Source organism: Stenella coeruleoalba (genome assembly GCF_951394435.1).
Source record: "Stenella coeruleoalba genome assembly, chromosome: 3".
Taxonomy (NCBI): Eukaryota; Metazoa; Chordata; class Mammalia; order Artiodactyla; family Delphinidae; genus Stenella; species Stenella coeruleoalba.
In genome coordinates this window covers 165,481,582-165,495,070 of record NC_137148.1, presented here as the reverse complement: position 1 = coordinate 165,495,070, position 13,489 = coordinate 165,481,582, and the positions used below count along the sequence as shown (strand labels likewise).

At 59.8% G+C, this 13,489-nt stretch overlaps 3 protein-coding genes across 5 annotated transcripts; 2 read left to right on the top strand and 1 right to left on the bottom strand.

The window, feature by feature from the left end:
* Nucleotides 1-162: 162 nt before the first annotated feature.
* SAMD1 (sterile alpha motif domain containing 1) lies at nucleotides 163-3,518 on the top strand. Of its 2 annotated transcripts, none has more exons than XM_079918244.1 (5): nucleotides 163-1,549; nucleotides 1,969-2,263; nucleotides 2,354-2,450; nucleotides 2,549-2,660; nucleotides 2,826-3,518. In XM_079918244.1, the coding sequence occupies exons 1-5, from the start codon at nucleotides 587-589 to the stop codon at nucleotides 2,949-2,951; spliced, it is 1,593 nt and encodes a 530-aa protein (XP_079774370.1). In that variant the 5' UTR covers nucleotides 163-586; the 3' UTR covers nucleotides 2,952-3,518. The 2 variants fall into 2 exon arrangements, with proteins under 2 accessions (XP_079774370.1, XP_079774369.1); XM_079918243.1 differs by having other exon boundaries at nucleotides 2,793-3,518.
* A 534-nt stretch (nucleotides 3,519-4,052) lies between these two features.
* On the top strand, nucleotides 4,053-7,693 carry LOC307184525 (UPF0575 protein C19orf67 homolog). Its single transcript, XM_079918070.1, has 6 exons — nucleotides 4,053-5,056; nucleotides 5,742-5,886; nucleotides 6,004-6,104; nucleotides 6,191-6,376; nucleotides 6,718-6,852; nucleotides 7,317-7,693. Exons 1-6 carry the CDS (start codon nucleotides 4,722-4,724, stop codon nucleotides 7,489-7,491), a joined length of 1,077 nt encoding a protein of 358 aa, XP_079774196.1. The 5' UTR covers nucleotides 4,053-4,721; the 3' UTR covers nucleotides 7,492-7,693.
* An 871-nt stretch (nucleotides 7,694-8,564) lies between these two features.
* On the bottom strand, nucleotides 8,565-13,155 carry MISP3 (MISP family member 3). Of its 2 annotated transcripts, XM_079917881.1 has the most exons (3): nucleotides 11,953-13,124; nucleotides 11,367-11,440; nucleotides 8,565-11,107 (listed from the first exon to the last, which is right to left on the bottom strand). In XM_079917881.1, exons 1-3 carry the CDS (start codon nucleotides 12,518-12,520, stop codon nucleotides 11,090-11,092), a joined length of 660 nt encoding a protein of 219 aa, XP_079774007.1. In that variant the 5' UTR covers nucleotides 12,521-13,124; the 3' UTR covers nucleotides 8,565-11,089. The 2 variants fall into 2 exon arrangements, with proteins under 2 accessions (XP_079774007.1, XP_079774006.1); XM_079917880.1 differs by lacking the exon at nucleotides 8,565-11,107 and having other exon boundaries at nucleotides 11,126-11,440; nucleotides 11,953-13,155.
* Nucleotides 13,156-13,489: the final 334 nt, after the last annotated feature.

Here is a 13,489-nt window from a genome sequence, read left to right as displayed (position 1 = left end):
AGCGCGCGGGAGTTGTAAGGGGGGGCCGGAGCGAGCCTGAGTGAGCGAAAGCGCAGGGTAAAGGGGGCGGGCGGGGGGCCCGGGCTCCACCTTAAAAGCGGGCGCGTGGGGGTGGGAGGGAGGAAGGCGGGCGGCGGGGAGGAGGGAGGGAGGGAAGGAAGGGGGGCCGGAGTGTCCCGGGCGCAGGGCGCGCGTGCGGCGGCGGCGGCGGCGGCGGCGGCGGCGGGGAGGGGCCGGCCGCGCCGCGCTCCCCTCCTCCCTCCTCGCATCCCCGGCCCCGCGCGCGCCCAGCAGAAGCGGGTCTGTGTGTGCGTGCGTGCGAGTGAGTGAGTGTGTGCATATATTTTTCTCTCTTTTCTTTCTCTCTCACTGTTTTTTCTCTCTCTCTCGCTCCCTCTCTCTCGTTCTTTTTTTTTTTTTTTTTGCAAAGAAACAGCAGCGCCGCCGCCGCTCCGCCGAGGCGCTGCGCCCCCCGGGGGGGGGAGGCGGAGGAGGCGGGCAGCGGCGGAGGGAGGGGAGCCGGGGAGGGGGGCGCCGCGCTGGGAGGGAGGCAGCGCGCACGGTGCAGCCGGGCCGGGCGGGAGGCATGGCGGGGCCCCCGGCCCTACCCCCGCCGGAGACGGCGGCGGCCGCCACCACGGCGGCCGCTGCCTCGTCGTCCGCCGCTTCCCCGCACTACCAAGAGTGGATCCTGGACACCATCGACTCGCTGCGCTCGCGCAAGGCGCGGCCGGACCTGGAGCGCATCTGCCGGATGGTGCGGCGGCGGCACGGCCCGGAGCCGGAGCGCACGCGCGCCGAGCTCGAGAAACTGATCCAGCAGCGCGCCGTGCTCCGGGTCAGCTACAAGGGGAGCATCTCGTACCGCAACGCGGCGCGCGTCCAGCCGCCCCGGCGCGGAGCCACCCCGCCGGCCCCGCCGCGCGCCCCCCGCGGGGGCCCCGCCGCCGCCGCCGCCGCCGCCGCGCCGCCGCCCACGCCCGCCCCGCCGCCACCGCCCGCGCCCGTCGCCGCCGCCGCCCCGGCCCGGGCGCCCCGCGCGGCCGCCGCTGCCGCCGCCACAGCGCCCCCCTCGCCCGGCCCCGCGCAGCCGGGCCCCCGCGCGCAGCGGGCCGCGCCCCTGGCCGCGCCGCCGCCCGCTCCCGCTGCTCCTCCGGCAGTGGCGCCCCCGGCCGGCCCGCGCCGCGCCCCCCCGCCCGCCGTCGCCGCCCGGGAGCCGCCGCTGCCGCCGCCGCCACAGCCGCCGGCGCCGCCACAGCAGCAGCAGCAGCAGCCGCCGCCGCAGCCACAGCAGCCGCCGGAGGGGGGCGCGGCGCGGGCCGGCGGCCCGGCGCGGCCCGTGAGCCTGCGGGAAGTCGTGCGCTACCTCGGGGGCAGCGGCGGCGCCGGCGGCCGCCTAACCCGCGGCCGCGTGCAGGGGCTGCTAGAGGAAGAGGCGGCGGCGCGGGGCCGCCTGGAGCGCACCCGCCTCGGAGCGCTCGCGCTGCCCCGCGGAGACAGGCCCGGGCGGGCACCATCGGCTGCCAGCGCCCGCGCGTCGCGGAGCAAGGTGAGCGCGCCGCGGAGGGGGGCGCCGCGCGGTGGGCAGGTGCGGGCGAAGTTGGTAGCGGGGCGCGAATCCCGGTAGTAACCGGGCCGCAGGCGGCCGGGGCTTTGCGCTTCTTCCCGGCGGGCTCGGCGGGTGGTGACCTTGGCAAGTCACTTGATCTTCCCCAGCCTCAGTTTCCTCTGCTGTAAAACGCGACTTAATAACAGTAGCGACTCCTTGGGGTTGTTGAGCGAGTTTAATGAGATTTGGCTACTGAGGGCTTTATTAACACAGAGCCTGGCATGGAGTGAATGTGTAAAAGTTAGCCCGTGTTGATATTAAAGGTGGTAGTGAGGCACACCACTTGGTTCTGGATCCCAGGGATTGGGCTCAGGGCCAGAACAGCTACTAACCTTGCGTGCCTGTCTCCCTCGCACCAGAGAGGTGGAGAAGAGCGAGTGCTTGAGAAGGAAGAGGAGGATGAAGATGATGAAGATGAAGATGATGAAGACGAAGTGTCTGAGGGCTCCGAGGTGCCCGAGGGTGACCGTCCTGCAGGTGCCCAGCACCAGCAGCTTAATGGCGAGCGGGGCCCTCAGAGTGCCAAGGAGAGGATCAAGGAGTGGACACCCTGTGGACCCCACCAGGGCCAGGATGAAGGGCGGGGGCCAGCACCAGGCAGTGGTACCCGACAGGTGTTCTCCATGGCCGCCATGAATAAGGAAGGGGGATCAGGTAAGGACCCCGCTGGGTGGGGGAGGGTGCCTAGTGGGAAGGAGCCGAGCTCCAAGATAAAACCACAGGCATATGCTTTTTATTTCCCAGCCTCTGCTGCCACTGGGCCAGACTCCCCATCCCCCGTGCCTTTGCCCCCAGGAAAACCAGCCCTACCTGGGGCTGATGGGACCCCCTTTGGCTGTCCGTAAGTTGGGGTGTTTGAGACACAGGGGTGCCGCCCAGGTGTGTATCACAGAACCAGAGGAGCATCACTGCTCACTGGTTCCCTTTGTTCCAACACAGTTCTGGGCGCAAGGAGAAGCCGGCTGATCCTGTGGAGTGGACAGTGACAGATGTGGTAGAGTACTTCACCGAGGCCGGCTTCCCCGAGCAGGCAACAGCTTTCCAAGAGCAGGTGAGTTCCTAACCCTCAACTTAGCCCCAGCGTTCCAGGGCCTTAGTGGGGGTGTGTGCTCTGACCCTGCTCGCTCGCGCTCTCTCTCTCTCTCTCTCTCTCTCTCTCTCTCTCTCTCTCTGTCCCACCCAGGAAATCGATGGCAAGTCTTTGCTGCTCATGCAGCGCACAGATGTGCTGACCGGCCTGTCCATCCGCCTCGGCCCAGCCCTGAAAATCTACGAGCACCACATCAAGGTGCTGCAGCAAGGCCACTTTGAGGATGACGACCCCGATGGCTTCCTAGGCTGAGCGCCAAGCCTCGCCCCTGCCCCAGCCCAGTCCCCACCTTACACAAGACCCCCAGAGTCCGGGAGCTGGTCGGGGACACCCTCAGCCCTCATCACAGATTCCAGTGAGGGGGCATGCCTACTTCTCTTTTCCCTGTGTCTCCCCAACACACACACCTCTGGCGCCCAGCACAGCCTGGACTCCCTGATAGAGGAGTGTCGGGTGGGACAGGGCCTACTTATTTCACCCCAGGAGGCCAACCCTCCCCCTCACCCAGTCTAGGACATTTTTGGAAAAGTAAAATGGGGGCTTCCCATCTTCCCTAGATCCTCTTCAGTTCAGCCAGATGTTTCCTATATAAATGTTTTATTCTGTCTGTTCATTTCGGTGGGTGGCCGTTCCCCCCTCCCCCACCACCCAGGCCCCTCCCCAGTCTGTCCCTGGCCTCCAGCCCCTGGGAGCAGCTGGGAGGGGGTCCCTGGAGCTTCCTTACCCCTCCCATTTCTTTCTGTTCATTGTCGCTCCAGCTGGCTGTATTGCTTTTTAATATTGTACCGAAGGTTTTTTAAATAAAATTTTAAAAAAAGAGAGAACAAAAACATGGCACAGCGTCCATTTTATGAATGTAGTCGGGGACGTGGAGATCCACACCAGCCTCCTGGGAGTCTTGGGTTAGGACAGAACTGTTTGAGGAGGGAGACAGGTAGTGAATGGGGCTGCCCCACAGCCAGCTAACTGCTCCAGGAGGACAGGAATATTTGCTGTTTCTGCCATCTCCCCATTCCCAGAACAGCGCTTGGGCACACAGTAGGTGCTCAAATATTTGTTAAGTGACTAGCAGTTAACTCTAGGCTTTACGGGCATTCTCTGGGTCTCACCACAGCCCCATGAGGCAGGGCTCGTGAAAAATCCACTTCACAGATGTGGCAACTGGCTCATCACGGCAAAGATGTTTGCTCAGGGTCACGCGGGGTGCAGCCTGACACCTGTCTGAGTTCTTTACCCAGAGTCTTTATAATTAATATGTTTGGCTTCATAGCTCTATTATCTGACAACCTTTGCATGTTGCAAAGAATCCAGCCTACAACTGTTGCAGGCAGGGGTCTGTTTTGGGCCCATGGTAGGGTCTCCAGGCCTCCTGGCCCTCTCCATAAAAGGGGCGGAAAGGACTAGGCCATCAGATGAGGTCATGGGATGGGAAAATTTTTCCAAGTGAAAATTTTTATTATTGTTAGTAACAACCACTACATCACAAGTGCTGCTAAGTTCTAATGCAGTTTCTCAACTCCATTAGTTTTTTTAAAAAATATACAGATTCCGTGTCCTGGGAGTCAGAGACTCAGCGAGTGGGGCGGGGCCGTCCTCGTTTTCTATACCTGCAACCCCGGGGTTTGGACGCTCGGTAGAGACCCCTCCTCCCTAGGAAACCGCCTCAGAGAGTCAAATGCGCTGGCCCCAGGTCGCACCCCCAGGACACTGCCGCGCCAGCAGCGGCCCAGGTCGCCTCCCCCGGCGCGTACCCCACGGCCAGGTTCCGGGAGCGCGCGTGTGCGCGAGGCGCCGCGGCCGGGCCGCGCAGCGCGAGCCGGAACGGCTCGCCCCTCCTGCGTGTTGAAATTCAAATGAACTGAACTCCCTCCACGCAGCGCCGGCAGAGAGGTCGAGGCCCGGGTGAGATGGAGGGGGACGCGCTCCCAGCCAAGTCCGAGGTACCCTGGGCGGGGTCGAACCTGCGGCCAATGTGAGCAGCGGAGGCTTAAAAGAGCTCTGGTCCCCGCCTCCCGCCGCACGATGGCAACCAGGCAGTGGTTCTTGGGGCCGCTCCCCGCGGGCCCTGGGGAAACGCCGCTCCCGGACGACTTGGAACCTGGGGTACAGCCCTGCGAAGACCCCTCATGGTCGCTTCCCACTGGCCGACCTGGGGACTCACCCCAGGCGGAGCCCGAGGATATTCAGGGGCAGCTGCCCGAGGCCTCCACCTCCACGCCTTTCCCTGAGCCTCTGGCCCCAGGCCCCGGGCCCGCCCCTCCTCGCCTACCCTTGGACACCATGTTCAGCCCCATCAGCGAACAGCTCCGTTACCTGCTCAAGAAGGCAGATGATTTCCAGAGCTACTTGTTCTACAGGTGATGTTGGACGGGGTCCTAGGTTCTACCCATGGATGAGGAGACGGAGAAGGGAATAACAAAATAGGTGACAGACACTAGATTTGCAAACTCAAAAGCATTAGGAGCCAGAGGAGGTAAATGAAGCTAGCTGATCAGCAATCCAATTTCGAAGACTTATGAGGACTGTGTAGAAATTTGGGGTTAGGGAGTGCGGGCTATTATGTGGGCCCTTGGGGTTGCCAAATCGCTAGAACTCTTCTCCCACTTTGTAACCGTTGGCTTAGGTTTTGAACCCTGGGCAGGCTAAACAAAACCTATCTGAGCAAGATTTGGCCTACTGGCTACCAGTTTGAGGCCTCAAAGGATAATACGATTCCCAGACCAAGGGAAAGGGGACTGTGATTCTCATATATCAATGTCCATGGGAATCCCCTGGGAGGTTGTTTAAACCCTAGATTTCTGGGCTTCACCCAGGGAATAGTAAGTCAAAGTCAGTCCTGGGACTCGGGTGTCTGCATTTAACAAGTGTTTCAAATGTTTTTGATGCTGGTGGTCCTGGAAGATGCTCTGAGAAAGGCCTGACACTGGGGGATTTGGTTTGTAGTGGGGGTCCAGGTCAGGGATACAGGTGGGCAGTGAGTGGAATGGGAGAAATTGGTGGGGGAGCCAGGGACCTCAGGCAAAGGCCCCCTTCTCCCTTCAGCAGGGACCGAGTGCAGAAGGAACAGCTGGCGAAGGCCATGCCCACCTTCTTGCAGATGTGTGAGCCCTACTTCCTGTACCTGGAGGCAGCTGCACGGAGTGTGCCCCCCATCTTTGGAGCCCTGCAGGAGCTGATCCGAAAGGGGGTGTGTGGAGCAGGTTTCCCAGACCCTATGCCCCTTTCTTCATCCCTCAGGCCTGGGGGATGGGGAGGACGCTCATGGCAGGCCAGCTAATCACATTATGCCCCCTCTTCCATGCAGCTGTTGGAGATCTCCCAACAGCTGACTCTGCGCCTGGAACAGCTGGTCCTTATGTATGCATCATTTGGGTTTGTGAACCTGGAGGAGACTGACCCCCTAAGGTAAAAGGTTAGGAGACTGGGATTGGGGTCAGGGGTGGAGGAGTCCAGGGCATACCCTCATTCCCCACTCTCCCATCTCCTGCCAGCATCTCCTGTTTCTTCTGCGGGAGGTTCTCCATCAGTCCTTCCCATGAGGTGTCCATCTTTAGATACTGTGCCCCTGCCGCCTACACCGCCAGCCGCTTGCCCCGATACCTCTACAAGAAGATGCGCTGGAACCTGGAAACCACCCCAGAGTCCAGCAGCCAGGGGCAAGATTCCCGTGTGGATTAGTGAGTCCCCTTATCAGAATCAAAGTCCTCCCCTCTCTATGGAGAATGCCAGTTTGGGCCACTGAACCACCACCATCAAAGCATGGAAAGCCAAGCAGGAAATCAAGGACCTTTGAAAGGTCATCCCCACCTTTAAAAATATATATATGCCCCCATCAAAATAAAAGCCCTCATCTTAAAAGTAGGCTGACAGTGAGAAAAAGCCTCAGTATTGAATCATATCCCTACCTGAGAACTTGAAGGCAACTTCTGATGAGTTTCTACCTTACCTCCAAAATTAAAGCCCTCCAACAGAAGTTAGGAAACTGCTCACATTTAATTGCTGCCCCTTCCCCTCCCAGCTACTTCCTGTGCTATAGAGATACATGGGAAGACACAGGCAAGAGTCCAACCAACTCATGCCCCCAGATTCAGAAGCTGTGGTCCATCGGCCGATGGGTGCCCCTAGGACCAGCTGAGGATGACCTTTCTTCATGGTAGGAGCTAGGGCTATGGCAAGGTGGGCGTGGGGTCTGGAGGGAGGGGCAGAACCCAAACAAACACCATCTACCTCCCCCAACACTGTTTCCACTGGTAATAATGATAGCATTTTATTGTGCCCTGAAAAGCGCTTTATGCAGACTCGTGTAACAACCCGCTGAGGTCTATACTACTAGCCCCACTTTACAAAGAAGGAAATAGGTGCTCAGAGAGGATAAATTACCTGCCCAAGGACACACAGCTAGCTGAGTAATTGGCCAGGTCAGGGCCAGAGTTGTTCAGCCTCCCAGAGCCGTTACCCTCTATGTTTCTCATCAACAAGAAAATCACTTTCCCCCAGGGTTTTTCCCACCCCTAGCTGAAACAAAGCCTCTCTCAGCCACAGCCTCTCACTCAAGGGGAGGGGCTCCCGAGTAGCAGGGGGCGCTCACATCCAGGCCTGTCTCTCCCCGGCCCCCAGGATTTTGTCCCCGCAGCCTTCCGGGGACTACGAGCAGCTGCTGACCATCGGCTTCGAGGAGCCGTCGCACATGCTGGCCACCGACCTGCTGGTGCAGATCCTCACGGGCCAGGCAGGCACGGCCCGGCCCCCGAGCGCCGCCGGGCCCGCGGCGTGGGCCGCGCAGGAGTCTTGAACCTGGAGAGAGGGTGGGAGCTGGAGCTTGACAGTTCCAAACTCCAGGAGAGGGAGTAGTGGAGGGGCTCACTCGTTCTCCTAGTGCAGCTCCGCCTCGCCTTCCAAGGGGCCAGGCCGAGCTAGCCCGTCCGCACTGGGTCCGGCCCGGCCGCGGGGCCCTGCGGGTGGACACACCGGTTTTATGTTAAATAAAAGAAAGAAAGAGGTCACAGGCTCAGCGTCCGCTCGGATCGCCGCTCCCCTCCCCTTGGGGAGAGGGGGCCCCGCCCACTCGCGCGACCTTCTGGGAAATGTAGTCTCTGGAAACAAAACCATAGTCCACGACGGGAGGACGGAAGCTCAGAGCATGCGCAGAGGCGCGCATGAAGCAAAAAGGGAAGTAGCTGCTCCTGTCAACAACCGGAACCCAGAAAACCTCAAGTTTTGGGTAGCCGGGAAATTCAACGCCCACTGTGGGAAGGGACGCAGAGCCACGCCCACTCTTATGTTTTGACCCGGAAATTATTTCCCTGTACCGAAAAAGACTATATTTCCCAACGTGCCCCGGGAAAGGGCCAGCCATCAGTTTCCTAAGAGCCGAGGTTAGATCTTTTCTTCCAGCTTTTCGGTCTTGTCTTGTGCAGGTCGCCGTACCCCCTGGAGTGTCCGGGGCGCGGGCTGGGCGGGAGAGCCTGGAGGCAATCCAACTTAGGGTCGCTAAGCCTCACCCCAACCTTGGACCGGAGAGAAGACACGGGTTGAGAGGTGAACTCGCCTGCCGAGAGCTACGGCGACCAAGTGGCGGAGCCTGGACCTGAGCTGGGTTCTTCTGATAGCAACTGGTCACTTGCGAGGGGAGGGGTGTCCTTGCTGACCCGGCTGTCACTCAGCTGCGAGCAACCCCCCGCTTTAAACTAAGGGACACCTTTTGGTTCCCCCTAGCATTTTCAGAGTGGGAGGAGAGACTTGGAGCCCTGCTTCATGGAGCAAAACACTCGCTTACCTAATAGTCCCTGGTACATAGTATTATCATAAGTATTATGATTATCCCAGTTTACAAGTGACAAAAAAGAACGTGAGAGGTGAAGTAAATCAGGACTGGACCAAAACCCTTGTTCACTCGGGGTGGGATTGGAGGCTTCTGGTGACAGTTTCTGACTGCATCAAGGATTTTTTAGTCCACAACCCAGGTCTGAACGGGTCCAAAGGGGTTCTGAAGTTCCCTGACACGGATTTGAGGCCCCCCTCCACTGTTTAGACTAGCCCAGTCCAATAGAAATTTAAAATGAGCCACAAATGCGAGTCACATATGTAATTTCAAATTTTCTAGTAGCCACATTAGAAAAATAAAGAGGTCATAAGTTTAGTGATATTTTTATTTAACTTCATATATCCAAGATATTATTCCAACATATAATCAATGTAAGAAATTATTAATGAGATAGCCCTCTTTTTTTGTACTAGGTTTTAAAAATCTTTTGTGTATTTTACACTTACAGAACATCTCAATTTGGACTAGCGACATGCAGATTTAATCTATCTCCCTTAAGACAAATCCACAAGCCACTTAAAACTAGATTTCTGGTGGGTGGTGACAACACAGAGAGGAAGGAAACAGGCTTAATTTCTTGGGTCCTGTCTACACCCATGATTCTCTAACTTTAGAGTCATGTGGAGGGTTTGGTCATTAAGTCTGGGATGGAGCCCAAGAATGTGTGTTTCTTACAAGTTCCCAAGTGATGCTGACGTTGCTCGTCCAGATGCCACACTTTGAGAAATGCTAGCCTACATCGACCTCATGGCTCTCAAACTTGGCTCCATGTTAGAAGCGCCTGGGGAGCTTTACTGATGCCAAGGCCTCTATCAGATTCTGATTTATTTGGCATAAGGGTGCCTCAGGTGATTTTAATATGCAAGAAAGTTAGAGAACCCAGGCCTACACTTAAGCAGTTCTGTTAACTCTACATACTTAATTCTTAGCTCCCCTGCTGGGGGGATTAAGAACAGGTTCTTGGCGTTTCCATTTTCCACTTTGGCAGTGCTGGCTCTTTCCTGCTTTTCTCTCTGTACCTCCCAGAGTCATGGTCAACCATGTGGTCAGTGTGCTGATGATGGGGTCAGGGGTGGGTCCTTGGGCTGAGCTACTGTTGGGGTGCAGTGCTGTGTGAGCTAGACCCAGGGCATACAGAATTGGACAAATCCAGGAGTTTAAACAATGATTCTAAAAGTCTTTTCTGGGTCTCAGCGCACCTCTAAGAAGCTGATACACTAACACTGCAGAATATACTGCACAGATGCAGTCTTACAGCTTATCTTGAATCCCATCCAGGGGAGCCTTGGACCCCTTGTCTTGGGACAGAGGGAAATTAAGGAGGGCTTGCCAATTGACAGCCATAAGCCCGACTGCAAACAGGTGTTGCTTGCTGTCCCCTCCTGCCCCCCACCAATTAAAGTTTTCTAAATAGTCACAATTGAAGTTTGGTAGATTTCTCTTTTAAAGCCTGGACTTCCAGTTGCTTTGGGGGTTTTTTGTTTGTTTGTTTTTTATTTTTTTGGCTGCACCATGGGGCTCGTGGGATCTTGGTTCCCAGACCAGGGATTGAACGCAGGCCTTGGGCAGTGAAAGCACAGAATCTTAACCACCGGACCACCAGGGAATTCCCTCCAGTTGCTTTTGGAAAGCAGAAGCTTGACACCACTAAGCTCACTCACTCATAGCACTGGTGATATGGAAGAACACCTACCTGCCTGTTGAAATGAGGCATTTGTTTTACAGCACACCCTGTCTCTCTCTTAATATCTGCCTAAGGTCTGTAGGCATGTGAGGTTTGCAATTGCTAGGCAGATTATAAATGGCCTTGCATGCCCTACTAAGGAGCTTGAACCAATACCACTCCCTTTTTTTTGTAGCCATTGTTTATGTCCCCAAGGGCGGGAACAACCTCTTATCACCTCTGTCTAGCCAGCACCCTGCGCGGGGCATGTGGTTTGGCACCAATAAATGTTGACGAAATCTGGAAAGGGTGGGCATGAGTTCGTTTGTCCCAACGCCACAGTTCGCTCCCGCGTCGCCAGGGGGCACTAGGGCCCCGGCCGGGCAGGGGGAGATATGCGGCCCTGGAACAGGGAGATAGGGGACATTCTGCATTCCGGCCGGCGCCTCCGGCGACTTTCTCAAGCCTTGCTCCTCTCGCCGCGCTCCCGCCCCACCCCACCGCAGACGAAGAGGACCCAGAAAAAAGCAGCCCTGCACTGCCCAGAAAGAAGGGGCTTTATTGGGGAGTGGGGACAGCCGAGGAGGTGACCCCTATCTAACAGTCAAGGCCGGAAGGAGAGGCTAGCTCCGTTTGCAGTTAGGTGGAGAAGGGCGGGGCAGTTTTACTGGCGGGGTTGTGATAGTGGTGTTTCCCCATTGGGACTAACAGTTTTATAGAAGATTCTGGTCAATTTCACAAAGTCAGGTTCGAGGAGGGGCTGATCGATTGCGTCCTTCCTGGCTCAGACCTGTAGCCCCTCTCTAGGTCTTCCGCCGATCCGGAGGGCACTCCTGGGCGCCCCTGCCTGGGTCCTCTGACGGGCATGTTACCTTCGTCCGGGGACCCCAGCCGGCTCGAACCTCAAGGCTTCGGCTCCTCCTGGAGAGAGGGGCCAGACCGAAGGCATGCCTCGGGGGCCCGCGCACCGCGAGTGGGGACACCCAGGCCCCGGGTGGGGCAGTTTGGGCCCCAGGACCACCGCCTTCTCGACACCCCTGGGCCACGTCCGGGACTTTGGGTCCTAGCGCAGAGTGACTTCCCAGGGGGTCCTTTCCCCAGCCCAGCGTTCTCGCACGCAGAGGGTTGGGGTGGGGGGCAGCGACAAACGCCTGAGGCAGGAGGGGAAAGGGGTTCCCACCTGCTCCAGACCGTTCTCCGAAGCCTTTCTGCGGGGAGGCCAGATCACCGCCAGCTTTCCGTCGCCCCTGCTCGCTGCGGGGGAAGGGGCGCTCAGCCGAGATTGCCCCTCCTCTCACCAGCTGGAGGCGGCCAGGACGAAGGAGAGCGGCCGCGCCCCTTAAACACACACAGGCGTTCACCCCCCTCCTCCCCATGGAGGCCTCCATCATGAGGGAGGAGGGAGGAACCCGAGGGGGGAGAGAGGCAAACAAACCCAGGGTGGGGAGGTAGGAACCCGAAAATTCAGAGGGAGGATCCAGGTGTGCCTGAACCCAGGGAGGGTTCCCTGGAACCCGACAAAGACATGTGGGATCCTCCTCCCTTCCCCCACCACGAGCCTAGGGGTCTGGATCTGGGAGTCCGACGGGGTCCGGGGGTGTGGAGCATAGGGATGGTCAGCCCAGAAGAGGTGAGTTGAGAGGGGCCCGAGGAGTCTGGGAGCCAGGAAGGGGGACCCTGAGGATCAGAGGGCCACTGGAGCTGGGCAGTCGGTGAGAGCGGCTGGAGCCCTGGGAATTCCCAGCGTAGGGGCGCCAGTGGCTTACCAGTTAGGCTGGGCGCGGGCTCCTTGAACTCGGCGATGCCGTAGACGCTGAGGCGCTGGCGCTGCAGTTCCCGCTCGCGCTCATTCACCTCGCGCACCTCCTGCTCCAGCAGCGATGGTGCGATGGGCGGCGGGGCGCGGGCCAGCACCGGGCACCGGCTCTGCACGACTGAACGTGGCCGACCTCCGGGCTCAGGCAGCCGCTGCGGGTCCGCGCTGCCCTCCGCCGCCAGCGAGGAGCCGCACCCGCCGGCAGCCTCGAAGAAGCGCTTGAGCTCGCCCAGCGGCTGAGGCGGCTGCCGGGCGCGCTGCTTTGGGATCTCGGGGCGCGCTAGCGCCGCCTGCCGATGGGCCTCCCGCTCGATGTCTCGCTGCATCTGCGCGCCCGCCCGAGCGCGCTCCAAGGCGCGCGGGAGCGCGGAGCCGGGGCCCGGCAGGCTGAGCACCGGCCGCACACGCAGTTCGACGAGTTCGCGGCCCGCGCGACCTGGGCTCAGGCCCCGGCTCCGGCGCAGGCTCTCCTCGCGTTCGCAGCTGCGGCGGATTTCGCGCTCGATGGGCGTCTCCATGAGCGGCTGCTCTGGGGGCTGTTGTGGGGTCTCGGAGCGCAGTAGAAAACGCAGCTGGGGGGATTCCGAGTTTGACTCAGAGGAGGTTTCCGGACCTTGAGAGGGACACTGCTCCAGGAGCCCCGCGCCTCGCGCTTCACACGGTTCAGCGTCGTCGCTGCCTCGCCCAGGACTCTCAAAGCCCTCAGCTGCGGTCGGTCCAGGGCGCTCTGCCTCCTGCCCCGCTGATGGCCCGAGGACTTCGCTCTCTTGCTCGGGGGTCTCCGCGCCCTGGTCTGGGGAGGGCACGGGGACCTCGCCTCCTGGCCTGGGGACCTCGGTATCCTGCTCTGCGGCAGGCCCGGGAATTTCTCTGTCTAACCCGGGGGGCTCAGGGCCCCGCTCTTCGGACGACCCCAGGGCTTCGCTCTCCGGCCCGGGGGCCTCGGTGTCCAGGGTTGGGAGCAGCTGGGAAGCCGTAGCTCCCAGCGCTGGAGTTTTGATGCCCAGAGCTGGGCCACACCGCCCTGCGCGGCACCTGTAGCTGCAGTCGCCGTCCGCGGGTTCCAAGGCGTAGCCTGCACCGGCCGCTTCTCTGACCCGCCCCTGGCCTCCAAGAACTGTCCCCGGGGGCAGGGCCGGGCAACGCCCCCTGCACCTGCAGGCAGGACTCCGGGCTCCGCCCTGGCCCCGCCCTCGAGACGGGGGCGCCTCAGCTGGGCGCTGGATTTCTTCCACTAGCACGCCTCAAGTCAGCTCAGGGCATTGGCCCGTTTAAAAGAGGACTTCCCTAGACCTAGCCCGCTACCCGGGACGCCAGTCTGGGTGCAGTGTTCACTCAGGGGGCGCCACCCTAGAACGTTTTCGGACTCACGTCCCCGGCATTGCCAGGAGGCTTGGCCCTAGCTGCACGCCTGGCTGGGCCTCTGAACGCTGTCCTCTGGTGGGGTGTCCCCCGAAGCCATCTTTCCGGGGCCTTGCCTGTCCCGC

Bases quoted from the DNA above. Each gene is read 5' to 3' on its own strand.
- LOC307184525 (XM_079918070.1), top strand. From the start codon at position 4,722: ATGGCAACCAGGCAGTGGTTCTTGGGGCCGCTCCCCGCGGGCCCTGGG. The intron at 5,057-5,741 runs GTGATGTTGGAC...TTCTCCCTTCAG, and splicing joins CAGAGCTACTTGTTCTACAG to CAGGGACCGAGTGCAGAAGG. The intron at 6,377-6,717 runs GTGAGTCCCCTT...TTCCCCTCCCAG, and splicing joins CAAGATTCCCGTGTGGATTA to CTACTTCCTGTGCTATAGAG.
- SAMD1 (XM_079918243.1), top strand. From the start codon at position 587: ATGGCGGGGCCCCCGGCCCTACCCCCGCCGGAGACGGCGGCGGCCGCC. The intron at 2,451-2,548 runs GTAAGTTGGGGT...GTTCCAACACAG, and splicing joins GGGACCCCCTTTGGCTGTCC to TTCTGGGCGCAAGGAGAAGC. The intron at 2,661-2,792 runs GTGAGTTCCTAA...TGTCCCACCCAG, and splicing joins CAACAGCTTTCCAAGAGCAG to GAAATCGATGGCAAGTCTTT.
- MISP3 (XM_079917880.1), bottom strand. From the start codon at position 12,520: ATGGAGACGCCCATCGAGCGCGAAATCCGCCGCAGCTGCGAACGCGAG. The intron at 11,441-11,952 runs GTAAGCCACTGG...CTTCCCCCGCAG, and splicing joins GCCCGCGCCCAGCCTAACTG to CGAGCAGGGGCGACGGAAAG.